The sequence below is a fragment of the Mesoplodon densirostris genome, chromosome X (assembly GCF_025265405.1).
Source record: "Mesoplodon densirostris isolate mMesDen1 chromosome X, mMesDen1 primary haplotype, whole genome shotgun sequence".
Taxonomy (NCBI): domain Eukaryota; kingdom Metazoa; phylum Chordata; class Mammalia; order Artiodactyla; family Ziphiidae; genus Mesoplodon; species Mesoplodon densirostris.
Genome location: NC_082681.1, coordinates 100958408 through 100976760, shown reverse-complemented (window position 1 = coordinate 100976760; position 18353 = coordinate 100958408). Strand labels below are relative to the sequence as shown.

At 45.4% G+C, this 18353-nt stretch overlaps 1 protein-coding gene and 1 non-coding gene across 2 annotated transcripts; one reads left to right on the top strand and one right to left on the bottom strand.

Moving 5' to 3' along the window:
• Positions 1–4353: 4353 nt before the first annotated feature.
• On the bottom strand, positions 4354–4461 carry LOC132482841 (U6 spliceosomal RNA). The gene has a single exon (XR_009531003.1). It is a non-coding gene; the product is annotated as a U6 spliceosomal RNA (small nuclear RNA).
• A 9923-nt stretch (positions 4462–14384) lies between these two features.
• LOC132482372 (BTB/POZ domain-containing protein KCTD2-like) lies at positions 14385–15285 on the top strand. The gene is given in 2 exon segments (XM_060087651.1): positions 14385–14774; positions 14777–15285. Coding segments are annotated over 2 exon segments (792 nt in total). The 3' UTR covers positions 15179–15285.
• The last annotated feature ends 3068 nt before the right edge of the window (positions 15286–18353 follow it).

Here is an 18353-nt window from a genome sequence, read left to right as displayed (position 1 = left end):
AGGGAAGTTCTGCATGCCTTGAGGTGTGGCCAAAAAAAGAGAAAAAAAAAATTGAGGCTTTGGAAGAAAACTCTTCTACAATTGTTCCGCTTTTTGTTAGTGCTGATAAAATATTGGTTTTAAATATGTGAAAATTGATGCTTAGTACAATCTGAAATCATGGCTGTGTTAGGTAATGGGGTGATCCACTTAAATGACAACTGTTTATTTGACTATAAAAGTACTCTTCCATTTTAACAGAATAATTTCATGAAAATTTTCTTCACAGACATAACAGAAGCTGCAGAACAGGTAGGGAACTGATGGTTCTTTGGCTGTTTGTGAAGTCAGATTTCCCACTGTAAAAAACACTCATGCCACTTTTCCACTGAGTATAGATGGTACAAGGTCAACATTTTTTAAAACTACATCTTCTTCTCATGCCTTTTGCACTCATTTTGACACTGAAACAAAAAACTGCATTTAAACATTTCCTTGAAGGTTTCCCCAAACTCTTCAAACAGCCTGGAACGGTTGACGAAGTTAGCCCAACTGATTCAGGCACAGCCCACCATGGACAGCCATGGAGCGTTTCCCTGGGGGCCCAGGCCTTCAGTCGGTGAGGAGTTGCCCAGTGCTTCCCAGCCTCCCACTGGACTTTGCCCCTTGGCACTCCAGCTCCTGGTGCTGCATTTTCCCTCTCAGGTCCAGGCCTCCTCTTACCCTTTGGTGTCCTTGAATGATCTCAGCTACCTCAGGCCTGGCGCTCACCGGGCTCACCGAACTTGGCCTTGCCACCAGCTCTTTCTGTTCTAGCTGCATCCTGCAGGGGTCCTGCTCTGGCCTGGCCCCAGGATGGACCCCTGGACTTCCTGGCCACTCCTCACCACGGTAGAGTCATGCCCCATGTTATAGGGATAGGGATGAAGTGACTGTCAGGTCCCGAGGCCTGCCTTTCAGGGTGTGTCATGTTACCCCCACAACCCCCCACCATGCATGCGTCCCTGCCGAGGACAGGCTTTGACATCCGCTTCCTGATTACCGAGCATCCTGCTGGACTTCCTGATGGATGTGCCCCATCCGTGTTACAGCGTGATCCAATACACCTCACCACCTGCATTCAACAGACCTCCCTTTGCCCTGTTTACCAAAGGGCCTTTCCACCTCCACAGGCCACCCGCTCCCTGATTTCCAATTGAGGCTGCAGTGTTACATAATTATAAACTTCCTTGAGTGCTTTCTGTGTGCTGGCACTGCACTGTTTCCCGTGGATTAGCTCCTTAAGCCTAGTTACAGCCCTGTGAGGTAGATAGTATGTTCAGCCCATTTCACAGCTGAGGGAACTGAAGCTTCCAGAGTTCCTGTCACTGGGCAAGAGTCACCACAGCTTTCCAATTCATTCCTGGCAGCCGAACTGAATGACTCATGTGGCCCTATGCTAACTCCTCATCCAGCTAACAGGTAACCTGTCAATTCACCTCCCTCTATCCAGAACATTCCATTCCTTGATTACTAGAGCTTTCATCCCTACTGCCTCTGAGACCAACTCATAATGCCAGCTGCCTGTTAATATCTAGCAAGGCTTCTCCTTGCCCTGGTAGGACACAGTGCCTGTCAGCTTTAAGGGAGGCCAAAGGGATACCCTACAATGAGGGCAAAAGGGAAATATGGCATGGGCCAACAGACATTGGGCTCCAAGCGGACAATCAGAGAAAACAACCCAAGACTCTCCTCCCTCCCACTGCTTCAGCTGTCCCTGTTGAAAAGCTGAAGCCCACTTTCTCCACCCATGCAAGCTCACAGGCTTCCTCAGCCGCATGGAATTCCACTGTCGGTGGCCCCTGTCTAGGCACCCCACAGCATCTTCTGCCACTCCCTGCTTCAGCTGGCTCATCGAGAGCCTGCCCCATTTCCTCCCTGTATGAGTTTCCTATCGCTGCTGTAACGAATGACCACAAACTTAGTGACTTAAAGCAATAACCATTTATCATCTTAAAGTTTGGAAGGTTAGAGGTCCAGACATCAAGGTGTTGGCTGCGTTCCTTCAGGAGCCTCTAGGGAAGAATACATTTCCTTGCCTTTTCCAGCTACAGGCTGCCTGCATTCTTTAGCTCATGACCCCTCCCTCCATCTTCAAAGCCTTCAGCGTAGCATCTTCCAATCTTTCTCTCAATGTCTCTCTCTCTCTTTCTCTCTCACCTCTGCTTCCATCATCACATCACCTTCTCTAGCTCTGACCCTCTTGCCTCCCTCTTAGAAGGACCCTTGTGATCACACTGGGTCCAGCTGGATAATCCCGGCTGATTTCCCCATCGTGAGATCCTGAACTTGGTCACATCTGTAAAGCCCTTTTTGCCACATAAGGTGACATAGTCACAGGTCCTGGGGATTACCATACCTCCCACCACAACAGCCTGCCCACTAGAGATGGGAAGCAGGAGGACACAGGGGAGGAAGTACTGGGTTGTGGCAGAGACCTTGGCTAGCTCTAGTTAATATGTACTGTGGGAAGAGGAGGTGGATCAGAAGCACCAGAGGAAACCTGATTTTCTTCTCAGGAAAAGGCAAAGGTCTTTCCTTAGACAAATTTGGAGAAGCTCAATTCTTCCTTGCCCTACCCAGCTGCCTAGGAGGGAGATGGCAGAGGGATGGGGCCGCCCATAAACCAGGTCATCTTAGCACACCCCATAAGATGGATGGCCAGCAAGGAAAGCCACCACTTCCACACACATACCTACTCTTGCCCTGTCCATGTCCTGCCCCCTGGCCTTGCCCCTGTTCTATCTCTGCTTCTAACCTGGAGACTTGCCTGCTCACCTTACTTTCCCATCCTTGGCCCCAATGGTTGTTGAACCAGGCCCACCCTCTGGCTCTTCCTACTTCAGAAGAAATGTGTCTACCATCCTTGGTCCCCTGAATGCCAATCACTGTACCTCAAGGAGGAGGACATTGCTCAGGGAACTGTTCCCTCGCCCACAGGCATTCTGACCAGAATGTGCTGCACACACAATCTTCCCTCAACAAGACATGGGTCACTGTGAACTCAACTTTGTAAATAATTGTGAGGTGGCGTTTTTGTTTTTTTTTCCAGCCCCACGATCTCAAACAATGCTTAATGATTTGGTTCATGTAGCTATAATTCATCAAGATCCTGGAATTTAGGGAGAAATGATGATTTGCAATGACGTGCAGATAGACTATTTAAAATCATGGTTGTCCCAGAATAGCCAGAACATATGCTCAACATCTGGAAAACAACCGTATGAATGGTGTGACCGCAACAGATACCAGAGAATTGGAAATTTTAAGAACTATACTGAGGGTTTCTGGGTCCTAAGAACAGCAAAATGAAGTCCTTGTAGATTATATAGCAAACTGTTTTCATTTTTCAAACCCTCTTTATTATAAAATAAAACACAGACACAAGCAAAACAAATGTATGACAATGAATTATTTTAAGCCAAACATCCTTTTAACTACCACCTAGATCAAGAAATAGAGCTTTGCCAGGCACCCTAGAAACCACTTCACGTTTCCCATCCCAATCATAGCCCCCTCCCTTGCCCAGAAGTAACCATGATCCTGACTTTTATGTTAGTCACAAAAAAACAAGTGTTTTATCAACCAATTTTGCATCCCTACAGTAAGTTTAGCTTGTCTTTTTTAAAAAAAATTTTATTGGAGTATAGTTGATTTACAGTCTTGTGTTAGTTTCAGGTGTACCGCAAAGTGATTCAGTTATACATATACATATAATCATTCTTTTTCAGATTCTTTACACATATAGGTTATTACAGAATATTGAGTAGAGTTCTTTGTGCTATACAGTAGGTCCTTGTTGGTTATCTATCTTATATATAGTAGCGTATGTATGTTAATCTCAAGTTCCTAATTTATCCCTCCCCCCATGTTTCCCCTTTGGTAACCATAAGTTTGCTTTCAAAGTCTGTGAATCTGTTTCTGTTTTGTAAATAAGTTCATGTGGCATTTTTTAGATTCCACATGTAAGTGATATCACATGATATTTGTCTTTCTCTGACTTACTTCACTTAGTATGATAATCTCTAGGTCCATCCACGTTGCTGCAAATGGCATTATTTCGTTCTTATGGCTGAGTAATATTCCATTGTATATATGTACCACATCTTCTTTATCCATTCATTTGTTGATGGATGTTTAGGTTGCTTCCATGTCTTGGCTATCGTAAATAGTGCTGCAATGAACATTGGGGTGCATACAGCTTTTCGAATTATGGTTTGCTCCGGATATATGCCCAGGAGTTGGATTGCTGGGTCATATGGTAGTTCTATTTTTAGTTTTTTAAGGAACTTCCATGCTGTTCTCCATAGTGGTTGTACCAGTTTACATTCCCACAAAAATATGGAATGCTTCATGAATTTGTGCATCATCCTTGTGTAGGGGCCATGCTAATCTTCTCTGTATCGGTCCAATTTTATTTTATTTTATTTATGTTTTAATAAATTTATTTATTTGTTTCTTTATTTATTTAGGCTGTGTTGAGTCTTTGTTGCTGCGTGCTGGTTTTCTCTAGTTGTGGCGAGAGGGGGCTACTCTTCGTTGTGGTGCGTGGGCTTCTCATTGCGGTAGCTTCTCTTGTTGCAGACAACGGGTTCTAGGCGCACAGGCTTCAGTAGCCTTGGCTCGCGGGCTCTAGAGCTCAGGCTCAGTAGTTGTGGCACACGGGCTTAGTTGCTCCGCGTCATGTGGGATCTTCCCAGACCAGGGCTCGAACCCGTGTCCCCTGCATTGGCAGGTGGATTCTTAACCACTGTGCCACCAGGGAAGTCCTCGTTTCAATTTTAGTGTATGTGCTGCCGAAGTGAGCACTAGCTTGCCTTTTAAAAACTTATTTAAATGTCTTCTAAGTCACTTTTAACTTATTTCCCCCCTTCCATCCCTTTCTTTTCTTTTTTAAAATAATTTGTTTGTTTGTTTGTTTGTTTTAATTTATTTTTGGCTGTGTTGGGTCTTCGTTGCTGCACGCGGGCTTTCTCTAGTTGCGGTGACATGCGGGCTTTCTCTAGTTGCGGTGAGCGGCGGCTACTCTTCATTGCAGTGCACGGGCTTCTCACTGCGGTGGCTTCTCCTTGCAGAGCACGGGCTCTAGGTGCCCGGGCTTCAGTAGTTGCGGCAGGCGGGCTCAATAGTTGTGGCGCGCGGGCTTAGTTGCTCCGTGGCATGTGGGATCTTCCCGGACCAGGATTCGAACCCGTGTCCCCTGCATTGGCAGGTGGATTCTTAACCACTGCGCCACCAGGGAAGTCCCCCATCCCTTTCTTTTTTTTACAGTTTATCTGTTGAAGGGCGTGAACCATTTTGTCCTGTAGGGTTTCCATTATTCTGGAAGTTGCCCATTCATATTCATGGCCCGTTCCTCTGCCCTCTATCAGAGGAGACTTGGTCTGTGAAAAGGAGAAATGGCAAACGTGACCACCTTACCGGCTCATCCATGGTCTTTTCCCAGAGATCTTGTGAGTGGGACTGGTGCATACTTAGCTCTCCATGGCTGTGGTGACTCCTGTTTCCTCAGCCTGGTCTACTGGACTCTGAGCAAGCCCAGCTGTCCTCATGAAACTCCCTCCTGGTTCCCCCCACCCCATCCCAGGGCCAGGGGACCTTGCACACAGCCACAGTGCCTGGGCTTCATTCCCAGCTCTTTCTGGCTCCAGTGAGGTTGTGTGGGAAGCACCCAGCCCTCTCCACAAAAGCTGCTGTAGAGCCTGCCTGGGATGGGGCTTGTCTTCCCATAAAACAGCCTTGCAGTGGCTCAGGCGATCTGTGCCTGCGGTAATGCATCTGGCAAGTGGCTTCAAAAGTGAGCCTGTATGGGGGGCAGGGGGCAAGATAGGGGTAGGAGATTAAGAGATGCAAACTACTATGTATAAAATAAATAAGCAATGAGGATATATAGTACAGCACAGGGAAATTTGGCCTTTATTTTATAATAACTTTAAATGGAGTATAATCTTTAAAAATATTGAATCAACACAAAAAAGTGAGAGTGTATCCTGTGAAGCACAGGTGAGCCTGGAAGTGTTTTTTTTTGTCAGAGTCTTTTACTGTCCTGTCCTGTGTAGGCCTACAACATGGGCTGGGCTGCCCCAGGAGGCAAAGGGAGGTCCTAATCCAATATTGCCCTGAAACCTGGGTAAGAGGGCCCGGCCCTGGGCTCCATGCTTTGGAGGGTGCCACATACCACAAGAACATACAGAATACATATGGTAGAGAGTGCGTGGGCATCTCCGCCTTGGAATCCAGTGGTCAGTGCTGGCAGAGCCCTGAGCCCGGAGCTGTGCGCTTCTCAGGACAGCCACTGGTGTGACTCACAACTGTTCAGGCCCCAGGGAAATACTTCTGTGCAGCGGCTTACACTGTTTTCAAAATAAAAGGCAACTATTTCTGGATGCTGTGAAGGTCTGTGGGCTGTGCCTCCCCTGATCTTGGAGAGGCCACTGCTTCGGAGGGCCGGGAGAATTTGAGCTGCAGAAAGTTGAGGTGAAAGAAAAGACAAATTGATTTGTCAAACCCTTCCTTCCGGAGAGCATGAATGCAAGAGATTCACACATAACCAAGTATAATTTCCCATTGATGCTGCACATCTGCATTCTTGTTTGTCTTCGTGGTTCCAGAGGTACCACATGGTGGCTAGGAGCACCATGAGACATTAAAAAATCCATATTACTCTTTTTTGTTAAAATAATTAATTAATTAATTTATTTTTGGCTGCGTTGGGTCTTCGTTGCTGCGCGTGGGCTTTCTCTAGTTGTGGAGAGCAGGGGCTATTCTTCGTTGTGGTGCGTGGGCTTCTCATTGCAGTAGCTTCTCTTTGTTGCAGAGCATAAGCTCTAGGCTTCAGTAGTTGTGGCTCGCAGGCTCAGTAGTGGCTCGCAGGCTCTAGAGCACAGGCTCAGTAGTTGTGGTGCGCGGGCTTAGTTGCTCCGCGGCATGTGGGATCTTCCCGGACCAGGGCTCGAACCCGTGTCCCCTGCATTGGCAGGTGGATTCGTAACCACTGCACCACCAGGGAAGCCCCATATTACTCTTAAATCTATAATATGCATGATACCTACACAAACACACTTGTAATGTGCGGGAAGCCTGATGTTAACTCTCTACTGTGGAGCCCAAAATGGGCATTGAACACTAATAATGCAAAAAGTTATGTATTTATAAAAACAGTTACCAAGATTTAATTAAACTTTCAAATTAATAAAATTTCAGCATGATTTAAATAATTTTGACTTTAAATTCTGATGTATACATTTTAAGTAGACATGTGCTATGGGGGCCTGTGGCTGTCTTCTTTTTTTTTAAATACATATTTATTTATTTTGGCTGCGCCGGGTCTTAGTTGCGGCATGCATGTGGGATCTAGTTCCCTGACCAGGGATTGAACCTGGGCCCCCTGCATTGGGAGCATGGAGTCTTACCCACTGGACCACCAGGGAAGTCCCAGCTGTCTTCTTACCTCAGGGCCAGACCTTGTCCTGGCCCCAGGCTCCCAGGCAGCTCAGAGTAATGTCCCAGAAGCCCTGGTAACTGCAAACTGCTTTCTTTAAAGCTCAAGACCTGAGCCATTCTCCTTTTTTTTGAAAAAAAAGAAAAATTATTTATTTATTTATTTTAAATTTATTTGGCTGTGTTGGGTCTTCGTTGTGGCATGCGAGATCTTCTCTAGTTGTGGCATGCGGGCTTAGTTGTCTCATGGCATGTGGAATCGTAGTTCCCCGACCAGGGATTGAACCCACATACCCTGCATTGGAAGGTGGATTCTTAACTACTGGACCACCAGGGAAGTCCCCCATTCTCCTCTGAGGATGCTACAGTTTCCTCCCTTTTCCCTTTTTGCCTCTATCTCTAATATTTCAATTATGAACACAGATTACTTGATTAATTATAATCCTAAAACCCTTCAACTGTTTTGTGGTAGCCCGGAGTAGTAAGATGTCAGGACTTCTTCTCTTCAAAACTTTTCTGCTGCTTCCAAATTCTCCACTTTTCTAAATTTTCAAGTTTTCCAAATGACGTTTCTCATCTGAAAAAAAATTATAAAGAAAAAAAAGACACACTTCCATTGTTGAGAAGGATGTGACTCTTTTTGATCAGGAATCTGATTCCAATAGACTTTCAGAGAATTGATTCAGTCATTCAGTGACTATTGGCTGAGTGTCTACTATGTGCCAGGCACCATTCTGGAAGCTGGGGAGAGAAGAGCAAAGCTTTATTCTTTGGGGAAAAAAAAGAAAACAAACCACAGGATGAAGCCAAATGGATGATGGTTGAGAATGAGGAAAGTCAGGAACAGGAGGTGACAACTCTGAATTGTTTTGGGATTAGTTTATTTTGTCCTCCAGCTAAGTCTTCTGACCTATGAGATGATTTCAATATTCTGTACACAAGCTTATGCAACAAACTCTATTTTATTGTATTGTATTGTATTGTATTTTCTCCTAGTTTTATTGAGATATGTTGACATACAGCACTGGATAAGTTTAAGGTGTACAACATGATGATTTGACTTATATACTTCATGAAATGATTACCACGATAAGTTTAGTGAACATCTATCATCTCATATAGGTACAAATTAAAAGAAAAAGAAAAAAATATTTTTTCCTTGTGATGAGAACTCTTCGGATTTCCTCCCTTAACAACTTTCATATATAACATATATATAGTACATAATATATAACATATATATAACACATTATATATAATATAATGTTAATTATATTAATCATGTTGTACATTACATCCCTAGTACTTACTTATAACTGGAAGTGTGCACCTTTTGACCACCATCATCCAGTTCTCCCTCCCCCCAACCCCACCTCTGGTAACCACAAATCTGATCATTTTTTCTATGAGTTTGTTTGGTTTTGAAATGTAATTGACCTACAACAGTACGTTAGTTCCTGGTACACAACACAGTGATTCGATATTTCTACGCATTACAAAATGATCATCATGATAAGTCTACTTTTACCATCTGTCACTATACAAAGATATTACGTAGTTGTTGACTACCTTCCCCATGCTGTACATTTCATACTCATTTATTAATAAACCCTTTTAAAATGGATAATTAGTTATTATTCCAGTGAAATGGAATAAATTTTATAGGTTAAATATATTCATTTACAGGTTTCTTAATTCTCTAGGGTAGAGCAGTTGCCCACTCACTCCTTTGAAAGATAAGACAAAGACACAGACAGCCACCCAGGGGATTCACAGGAAAGCTGGGACCAGAATTTGGGGAGACAGAATTGAGTCACTGATTAACTGAGGTGCTCTGTTGAGTGACCTGGGACAATTCCTCTAACCTTTTGAGGAGATTCTGCTAAGTTGTCTTTAGTGTTCTGCCTTATCTTAAGCCCCTCACTTCCCCTTTGTCTACTGACTTCCTGGGGTTAAACCTGCAGTTTGCAAACCTGAGGTCTGATTCTGCCACAAAGCTCTACTTTCGGCTCCCTCAGCTAACTACTCTTCTCAACAACTCTGCTTTTCTCCTTGTGACATCACATAAGTCCTAGGAGTTGTCCTTCCCAGTCACTGAAGGGCTGTGCTATCTGTGGGAATATAAAGGTATGAGTATGCTTCGGCCCCAAATTTTATCTGACCGGTAGACACGAATGATAGATGTATTGTATCCCAGACTTCTCCTTGGAGTTTCAGCTTAAATCTCCAATCGCCCATTAGCCATTTCACTGACTTCCAAGGGCTCTGCCGCCTCACATGTCTCAAACTGGCCTCATCACTTTCCCATCTATGTTATTTTTTTCCTCCTGTGTTCTCTTAACTGATGGCAACTCCATCTAACTAACCTAGCGAGCTCTAAAATGGACTCATTTTTGAGATATTTTGGTGACGTACGAATGCTTATGTTTAAAAATTCATGGAAAAAAGCCTCAGTGAGAATGCATAATAATGAAAATCAACCTCTTTCATGGAGTCATGGGGTAGAAGCCCAGTAGCCGCCTCCCCAGGTGAGAAGTCTACTGCAGATTTTGCATTGGTCGAAGATTTCAGCTTCTTGCTCAGAGAAATAGCAGGGACAGCTCTTTTTTGTGTGTTTGTTTTTATTTTAATTGAAGTATAGTTGATTTACAATGTTATGTTAATTTCTGCTGTACAACAAAGCGATTCTGTTATACATATACATAGTCTTTTTCATATTTCTTTCCATTATGGCTTATCACAGGACATTGAATATAGTCTTTTTTTTTAATTGAAGTATAATTGATTTGCAATGTTGTGTTAGTTTCTAGTGTACAGCAAAGTGATTCGGTTATATATATATATATATTTATTTATATATATATATATATATTCTTTTTTCAGATTCTTTTCCATTATGGTTTATTACAAGATATTGAATGTAGTTCCCTGTGCTATACTATACTTATACTTTATTTTCTATCTCTTTTATATAGAGTAGTGTGTATACGCTAATCCCAGTCTCCTAATTTATCACTCCCCTCCCCCTTCCCCTTTGGTAACCATAAGTTTGGTTTCTATGTCTGTGAGTCTATTTCTGTTTTGTAAATAAGTTCATTTGTAGCATTTTTAGATTCCACATGTAAGTGATATCATATGATATTTGTCTTTGTCTGACTTGCTTCACTTAGGATGATAACCTCTAGGTCCATTCATGTTGCTGCAAATAGCATTATTTCATTCTTTTTTATGGCTGAGTAGTATTCCATTGTATATATGTACCACATATTCTTTATTTGTAGCATTTTTAGATTCCACATGTAAGTGATATCATATGATATTTGTCTTTGTCTGACTTGCTTCACTTAGGATGATAACCTCTAGGTCCATTCATGTTGCTGCAAATAGCATTATTTCATTCTTTTTTATGGCTGAGTAGTATTCCATTGTATATATGTACCACATCTTCTTTATTTGTTTATCTGTTGATGGACATTTAGGTTGCTTCCATGTCTTGGCTATTGTAAATAGTGCTGCTATGAGCATTGGGGTGAATGTATCTTTTTGCATTAGAGCTTTCTCTGGATATATGCCCAGGAGTGGAATTGCTGGGTTTTAGTTTTTAAGGAACCACCAGACTGTTTTCTATAATGGCTGCACCAATTTACATTCCCACCAACAGCATAGGGAACTTCCCTTTTCTCCACACTGGAATAGCAGGGAGGGTTCTATAATGCCCCCAGCATGGGGGTGGGGGCCCTGGGGTGATGGGGCACACCATGATGAAGCCGGGAACTTGACAACTGCTGAAAAAGGCAGGCAGAGTGGGGACAGTCAGTCAGCTGGAAGGGCAAAGTTCAGTTCTGGCCTCATGCCTCTTCCTGGCCAGCTGCCAAGCCCCTAGCCTTGGCATTTGAAATTTGAATATTTTGTAAACTGACGCCAAATTGAAGAGAGAAGTTTACTTCCATTGGAGAGGGGAAATGGTATCCCTGGTGTTAGGGACTGAAGAAGGAGCAGCTTCCCCTCTGTCACTACCTGGTGGAGGGAAGGGAACAGGGAAGGCCTCAGTGAGGGGCTTTCTTATTACCTAACTTCAGGCTAGCTGTTGCCTGGTTGACATTTTACTTAGCTGTGATGGAACTTCCTACAAAAGCATGGTTGTTTCCTTATGTTAGTAGAACTGGAGAAAAGCCTGTCAAACTTACTCTTGCCAAGGGTCTGGATGATAACTTCCTTCTTGAATTCATTTTGATCTGATCAGGTTCCCAGAGCCAGTACCATCGTTAGATCTGGGCTAGAGGGACCCCTGACTCTGAAATGTGCTCCACATTTCAGAGAGCCCCACAGGTCATAAAAACACACTTATTAACAAGCACATGGGCACCTCTTGGCTTAGGATCAGCTAGTCGGCATTGGCACAGTCTGGCCTGTGACCTTGAACATCCACTCCCATGACTGACTGGTGTTCAGGCATCTTGCGTCCTTCAAACCAAAGGTGACCAGAGCCACATGCTGTGGAGACTTGTGGGTTGGGCTGCTGAGGACGCCAGAGGTGGAGAGCATTTCAGAGTGGTTAGAGGGACTGAAGTGCTTGGTAAGAGAAAAGACATCATCACTGAATATCACACAAATATAAGCGATTGCCCCAGTGGTTCCAAGTGTCCATTTTCTTGCTTCTCTTAGAATCCCAATTCATGGTTCTGGAGGTACTCACAGAATTAAGGCAATTTTCACAACATCGCAACTGAGGAACACTGGCCAAATATTGAACAATATTTTAAAACATATAAATAATATAAACAATATTTTAAAACATAATATAAAAAAATTTATATTACTCTTAATTTGGTATATATGTAAGTCTCAACCTAATGTGTGAAATGTGATACCAGATTTTTTATATTGTTTTACTTTTATAAAACATTTAATAAGAATTAATTAAATTTTCAAAAACTTAAAGTCATCTTTATTTAAATAATTCAGATAAAAATTTGATGTCTGTTGATTATATTTCCCATTTAATTAAAAATGTTTTTATTATGGTAAAATACACATAACATAAAATTTACCACCTTAACTATTTTTAAGTGTACAGTCGAGCAGTATTAAATATATTTATAGTTTTGCAATCATCATCGCTATCCCTCTCCAGAATTCCTTTCATCTTGCAAAATTGAAACTCTGTACCCATTAAACACTAACTCCCCATCCCCCGACCCCCCAGCCCTTGGCAACCACTGCCATTTAACTTTTTTTTAAAATTTTATTTATTTTTGGCTGCATTAGGTCTTCGTTGCTGCACGCAGGCTTTCTCTAGTTGCAGCGAGCGGGGGCTACTCTTCGTTGCGGTTCGCGGGCTTCTCATTGCGGTGGCTTCTCTTGTTGCCGAGCATGGGCTCTAGGTGCACGGGCTTCAGTAGTTGTGGCACACGGGCTCAGGGGTTGTGGCTCGCGGGCTTAGCTGCTCCGTGGCATGTGGGATCTTCCTGGACCAGGGCTTGAACACGTGTCCCCTGCATTGGCAGGCGGATTCTTAACCACTGCACCACCAGGGAAGTCCTGCCATTTAACTTTAATACACAATTTTTAATATTTTATAAGAAAAATGTTTTTGAAACATATGAAAATGTTTAAATATTTTGATTTTTGCTACCTACCTTAATTTAAAAATTTGATGTAAATATATTAAAAATGTATACAGTTTTAATGCAGTTACATCTTGTGAGATAATAGAAAACATATATTGGTCTCTGTCCCTGGTTTCTGGCACAAGCTCCCCAAACCCTTGTAATTTCCTAACTGAGAAGAGCACTAGGAGCATCTTTTGTTCTAATATTTGATCTTTGGCCCCAGTTCCTGACACAGAGCTCTTAAGTCCCTTGGAATTTCCTGGGTGATAGCAGTGTCTTTTGTTCTAATGAGGTGACTCTTGGTGGGGTCCTGGATGGGGGCTGGATCACCAGAAAGACCAAGCCATGATTAGAAGCTTGGAATTTTCAGTCCCATCCCCCATTCTCCAAAGAGGGGAGAGGGGTTGGAAATGGAGTTAATGATCAACCATGCCTATGTGAGGAAACCTCCATAAAAATCCCACAAGTACCAGGTTTGGAGAGCTTCCGGGTTGGTGAACATGTGGAGATTTGAGGAGAGTGACTCACCCAGGGAGGGCTGGAAGCTCCAACCCTCTTCCCACATACTTTGCTCTACACATCTCTTCCATCTGTCAGTTCATCTATATCTTTTATCATATCCTTTTATAATAAATTGTTAAACAGTATGTAAGCTGTTTCTCTGAGTTCTGTGAGTCACCCTAGCAAATTAATCAAACGCGAGGAAGGGGTCATGGGAACTTCTGATTTACAGCCGGTTGGTCAGAAGTACAGGTAATAGTCTGGGCTTGCAATTGGCGTCTGAAGTGAGGGTGGGGCAGTCTTGTGGGACTGAGTCTTTAACCTGTGGAATCTGATTCTGTCTCCAGGTAGATAGCGTCAGAATTGAGTTGAATTGTAGGACACCCAGCTGGTGTTGCAGAGAATTGCTTGGTGGGGAAACCCACACATATCTGGTGTCAGAAGTGTTGTGAGTGTGGTCATAGTGTGGGTGTCAGAGATACATAGGAGGGAGACTGAATTTTTTCTAACACACATCTTCTGTTTAAAATTCTTTAGATAATTACTATCAACAGAACACAAGTTATGTGAAATTTTTAATTATAGTAGCATAATTTGTGACTTTGTAAACTCAGGCAATACAATTTAAGCAATATATATATGCTAATGTATGAATTATGTATGTCTTTATTTTATTAATCCTCCAAACTCACAAAATACACAGACACACACAAACATAACTGACTTCAGTAGTCTTTGATGTTTTACTGAATTCCAGTCATACAAAAAATTTCATAGGTGCGCGGGCAGCGGCGGTGGCGGTGGCGGCCCAAGATGGTGGAGCTGCAACTGGACCCAGCGATGGCGGGGCTGGGAGGGGGTGGCGGGAGTGGGCTGGGCGACGGGGGCGGCCCGGGTCGCGGGCCCCCCAGCCCTCGCCCTGCTGGCCCCACGCCCCGCGGGCACGGCCGCCAGCCCACCGCCACCGCGCAGCCACTGGAGCCGGGTCCCGGACCGCCCAAGCGGGCAGGGGGCGGTGGAGCCGCCCGCTGGGTCCGGCTGAACGTGGGCGGCACCTACTTCGTGACCACCAGGCAGACCCTAGGCCGGGAGCCCAAGCCTCTTCTCTGCCGCCTCTGCTGCCAGGAAGACCCGGAGCTGGACTCAGACAAGGACGAGACAGGGGCCTATCTGATTGACAGGGACCCTACCTACTTTGGTCCTATATCCTGAACTATCTCGGCCATGGGAAGCCCATCATTACGAAGGAGTTGGCAGAAGAAGGTGTGCTGGAGGAAGCGGAGTTTTACAACACTGCATCTCTCGTGCGACTTGTTAAGGAAAGGATACAGGACAACGAGAACAGAACTTCACAGGGCCCCGTGAAGCACGTGTACAGAGTCCTGCAGTGCCAAGAAGAGGAGCTCACGCAGATGCTGTCCACTATGTCTGACGGCTGGAAATTCGAACAGCTAATCAGCATCGGATCTTCCTATAACTATGGAAATGAGGATCAAGCAGAATTCCTCTGTGTTGTCTCCAGAGAATTAAATAATTCTACCAATGGCATTGTCATTGAGCCGAGCGAGAAGGCAAAGATTCTTCAGGAGAGAGGATCTTGGATGTAAAGTCCGGAGTCCTAACCGACGAGAGAGCAACCCAGCAGAGCACCTCTGTGAAGTTAAATCTTGCTGCTGTACAGTAACCGAGCTACTGCAGAGCAAAGCTGAGCCTGGCCCCCCGGTGGAGAAGTGTTCTGGTCAAAACCAAAGGAACCGCAGCCCCACCCACAGGAACCGGAAGACAGAGGCCGCTTCCGGCTGCAGAATACCTTTTCAGTACCTGCTTCTGTTCTCTTAGCCAGTGTTATAACAAATCTTTACAGGAGCAGCTGGGCTGGGTTCCCAGCTGGAGCTGATCTAGGGCTAGGGGGAGGGGAAGAGGAAGGCCTAGGTCTTTGTACATATGCTGTGCTTCAAGGAAGCTGGAGCAAACCAAGAGGTTTTTCCCTGCGCTGTGCCATGTTTCCACCTGAGTGGGCCGTGTCGGACGTTGGCAGCTGCTTTGTAACACCATCTTTCCCCGCCCATGCACCCCAAAATAATGCAGCAGATGCAAAGGGTTCTAGCTTCAGGTTGTTGAACTGAGGTTTGGATAGAGTTGCCAGAGTACCCCACATTCCTATGAACAAAGCCTCTTGAAGGAGGGGGAGGATAGGGTGTCCTTGGTTGTAGTTGGAGACTGGGGATCGCAGCTCTGGATTCGGGGCACCCAGCTGCTACCATGTTCAGCTTTGCGTCGTTTGTCTCCAGCAGCTTGGACCCCCCAGATAGCTTGCTTTCTCCCCAAGAAGAGGTTTGAGGCAGGCGGCATCCTGCGCCGAATGAGACAGACAGGCGCTTTAGGTAGTTGATGTAACTGCTTCTGCAGCCTTTTCTTGCCCTGCATTGGCCCATCTTCCTTCCCTGACTTTTTTTTTTTTTTTTTTTTTTTTTGCGGTCCGAGGGCCTCTCACTGTTGTGGCCTCTCCCGTTGCGGAGCACAGGCTCCGGACGCGCAGGCTCAGCGGCCATGGCTCACGGGTCCAGCCGCTCCGCGGCACGTGGGATCTTCCCAGACCAGGGCACGAACCCCGTGTCCCCTGCATCGGCAGGCGGACTCTCAACCACTGCGCCACCAGGGAAGCCCCCTTCCCTGACTTTTTAAACTGGGGCTGAGGGTAAAGGGACTTTGGACCCTCGATGGCTTGGGTTGGGGACGGCTGTTTTCTTTGAAAGTTGCCAAATGTGTTATGTTGTAGTATCCAAAAGTGGAATCATTTTTGTGATCGTCTCTTGGAAATGCCTTGACCAAAAGTGCTATATTTGTGTCTCTTCTTGGTTTCTGACCTGGGCGGCGTCAGTGAGCCCCCCCCCACCATCCCCCATAGTGTGTGTGGGTTTGCTGGGCAGTCTGAGGACTCCCCATCTCTGACCTAGCCCTCACCACCACTTCTTTCTGTGGAGTGCCAAGGCGTCGAGGATCAAATGCTGTTGGACCCAGAGGAGGAAAGCCCTCCTTTGGGCTGTGCCCTCAGAGCTCGTAACTGGACTCTCTAAGCTTTTGAGTCTCGATGAGCAGTCATGGAACGCAAAGGGGCCAGAGAATCCTGACTTTTCCCTGGGTGACTTTCTTAGGGTGGCAGATGGTCTGGACAAGGGGGAGGTGCCCGTGGGGAATGCTCCATCCATAAAAGCCCCCTCAAGCCCATGGCTCCTGGGCACCTTCAAAGCTGAGGTTCTCTCTGCTCCACAGCTCAGCTGCTTACTGCGTGGGTCTGGGGTCATGGTGTTTTGGAAAGGACTATTGACTATGCCAAATGTCTTCTGAGCCTGTGACCTGCCCCTGCCCAGGTGGCCTAACTCTTCTCCAGGATTCGCACGTTGCCCTCATGTGTCTGTGTAGAGTAGGGTAGAAGTGTGTATCCAGGGCGTCTGTGGACACGCCATGTCTGCGCACCAACGTGAACGTGCACGTCGGCACCTCGGAAGTCTGGCCCGAGCCCAGGATTTTTACAGTTGTAAAATGTTAGAGGAACTTCTACCTACAATAAAAACAGTAACCCCTTCAGAAAGGTGACAGATGTCCATCCTGTCATCTTTCAGGGAAAAAAAAAAAAAAGATTTTGAGTGAGTCAAGGAAAAGCTGCCCTAAGTAGAACAGAACTATGGGCGAGGTGCTCTTTGGCCAATTTGAATAAGAACCGTCAGACTGAAAGGAGGGAAAGCAGCTGCATCTGGGGCCTCATGCCCAATCAGATTTGCTTTCTGGGGCTCACCTGATGATCAGCCTCTGGTCCCAAGCCAGCAAGAAGGAGCGAGGAGGTGTGGGCCAGCCGCTCAAGATGCATTGTTTCTTTCATCATGCTTCTCAGAGGTCCACCGTGGAGCCTGCGCAAAGACTGCTGAGCCCCTTGCTAAGTGATCTGAGGAGCTAGAGGGCTGCCTTTCACCAAGTTTCCCTCCTCCCGGCAACCCCATGACAATTTCAGTTGTTCCAATGCTCCAGGAATCTGAGAGTGATTCGTTTCTTAAGGTTTCTGGAAAAGTATTTTACCCAAGCCCTTTATGAACCTAGTTGGTGTTTTTTTCTTGAAAGCCTTCTCCCTCCGGGGGAGTAGCTTCAGGCAGAGGTCTGGCCATGGGCTGGGGGGTATCACATGACCAGTGACCCACGCTCTCCAGCTGCCCAGGGCTGCCACGTGGGGAATATCTCCCTGCTTCCTTCCCTGCCCAGGTCTGAGGCCGTGGGTGATGCAGGCCAGACCCAGGGAGCAGCCTGGCGTCTCCTGAGTGACGACCCCGAAGCCCGCTTCCATCTTCTCCTCAGAACCTGCTCTTTCTTGGCAGTGAGGTAGGGCCCAACCTCCTCTAGAGTAACTTAGTTTCTGCATAATTTTAACTGATCTCAGGGGTGTCCGTGAGGTGCAGAGGAGGAAGGGACAGAGATGCTGAGGGAGTAGGGCTGAGAAGTCTCCCACACCCTCCAGCATGGCCTTTGAGCCAGGCCTTAGGGACCATGCCTGTCACTTGTGGGTGCCCTTTGTTACCATTTGTGTGTTTGAATAAAGTCTGAAATGCTGTGACCCTTTTTTTTCTCTCTGGTCAATAAAGACATGAAACAGAAAAAAAAATATCATAGCTTTACATATATATTTATCAACTTTGTCATTGTGAGGGTGTATTTGTCAAGATAGGAGAATAGAACATGTTTTTTTTTTTTTTTGCGGTTCGCGGGCCTCTCACTGTTGTGGCCTCTCCCGTT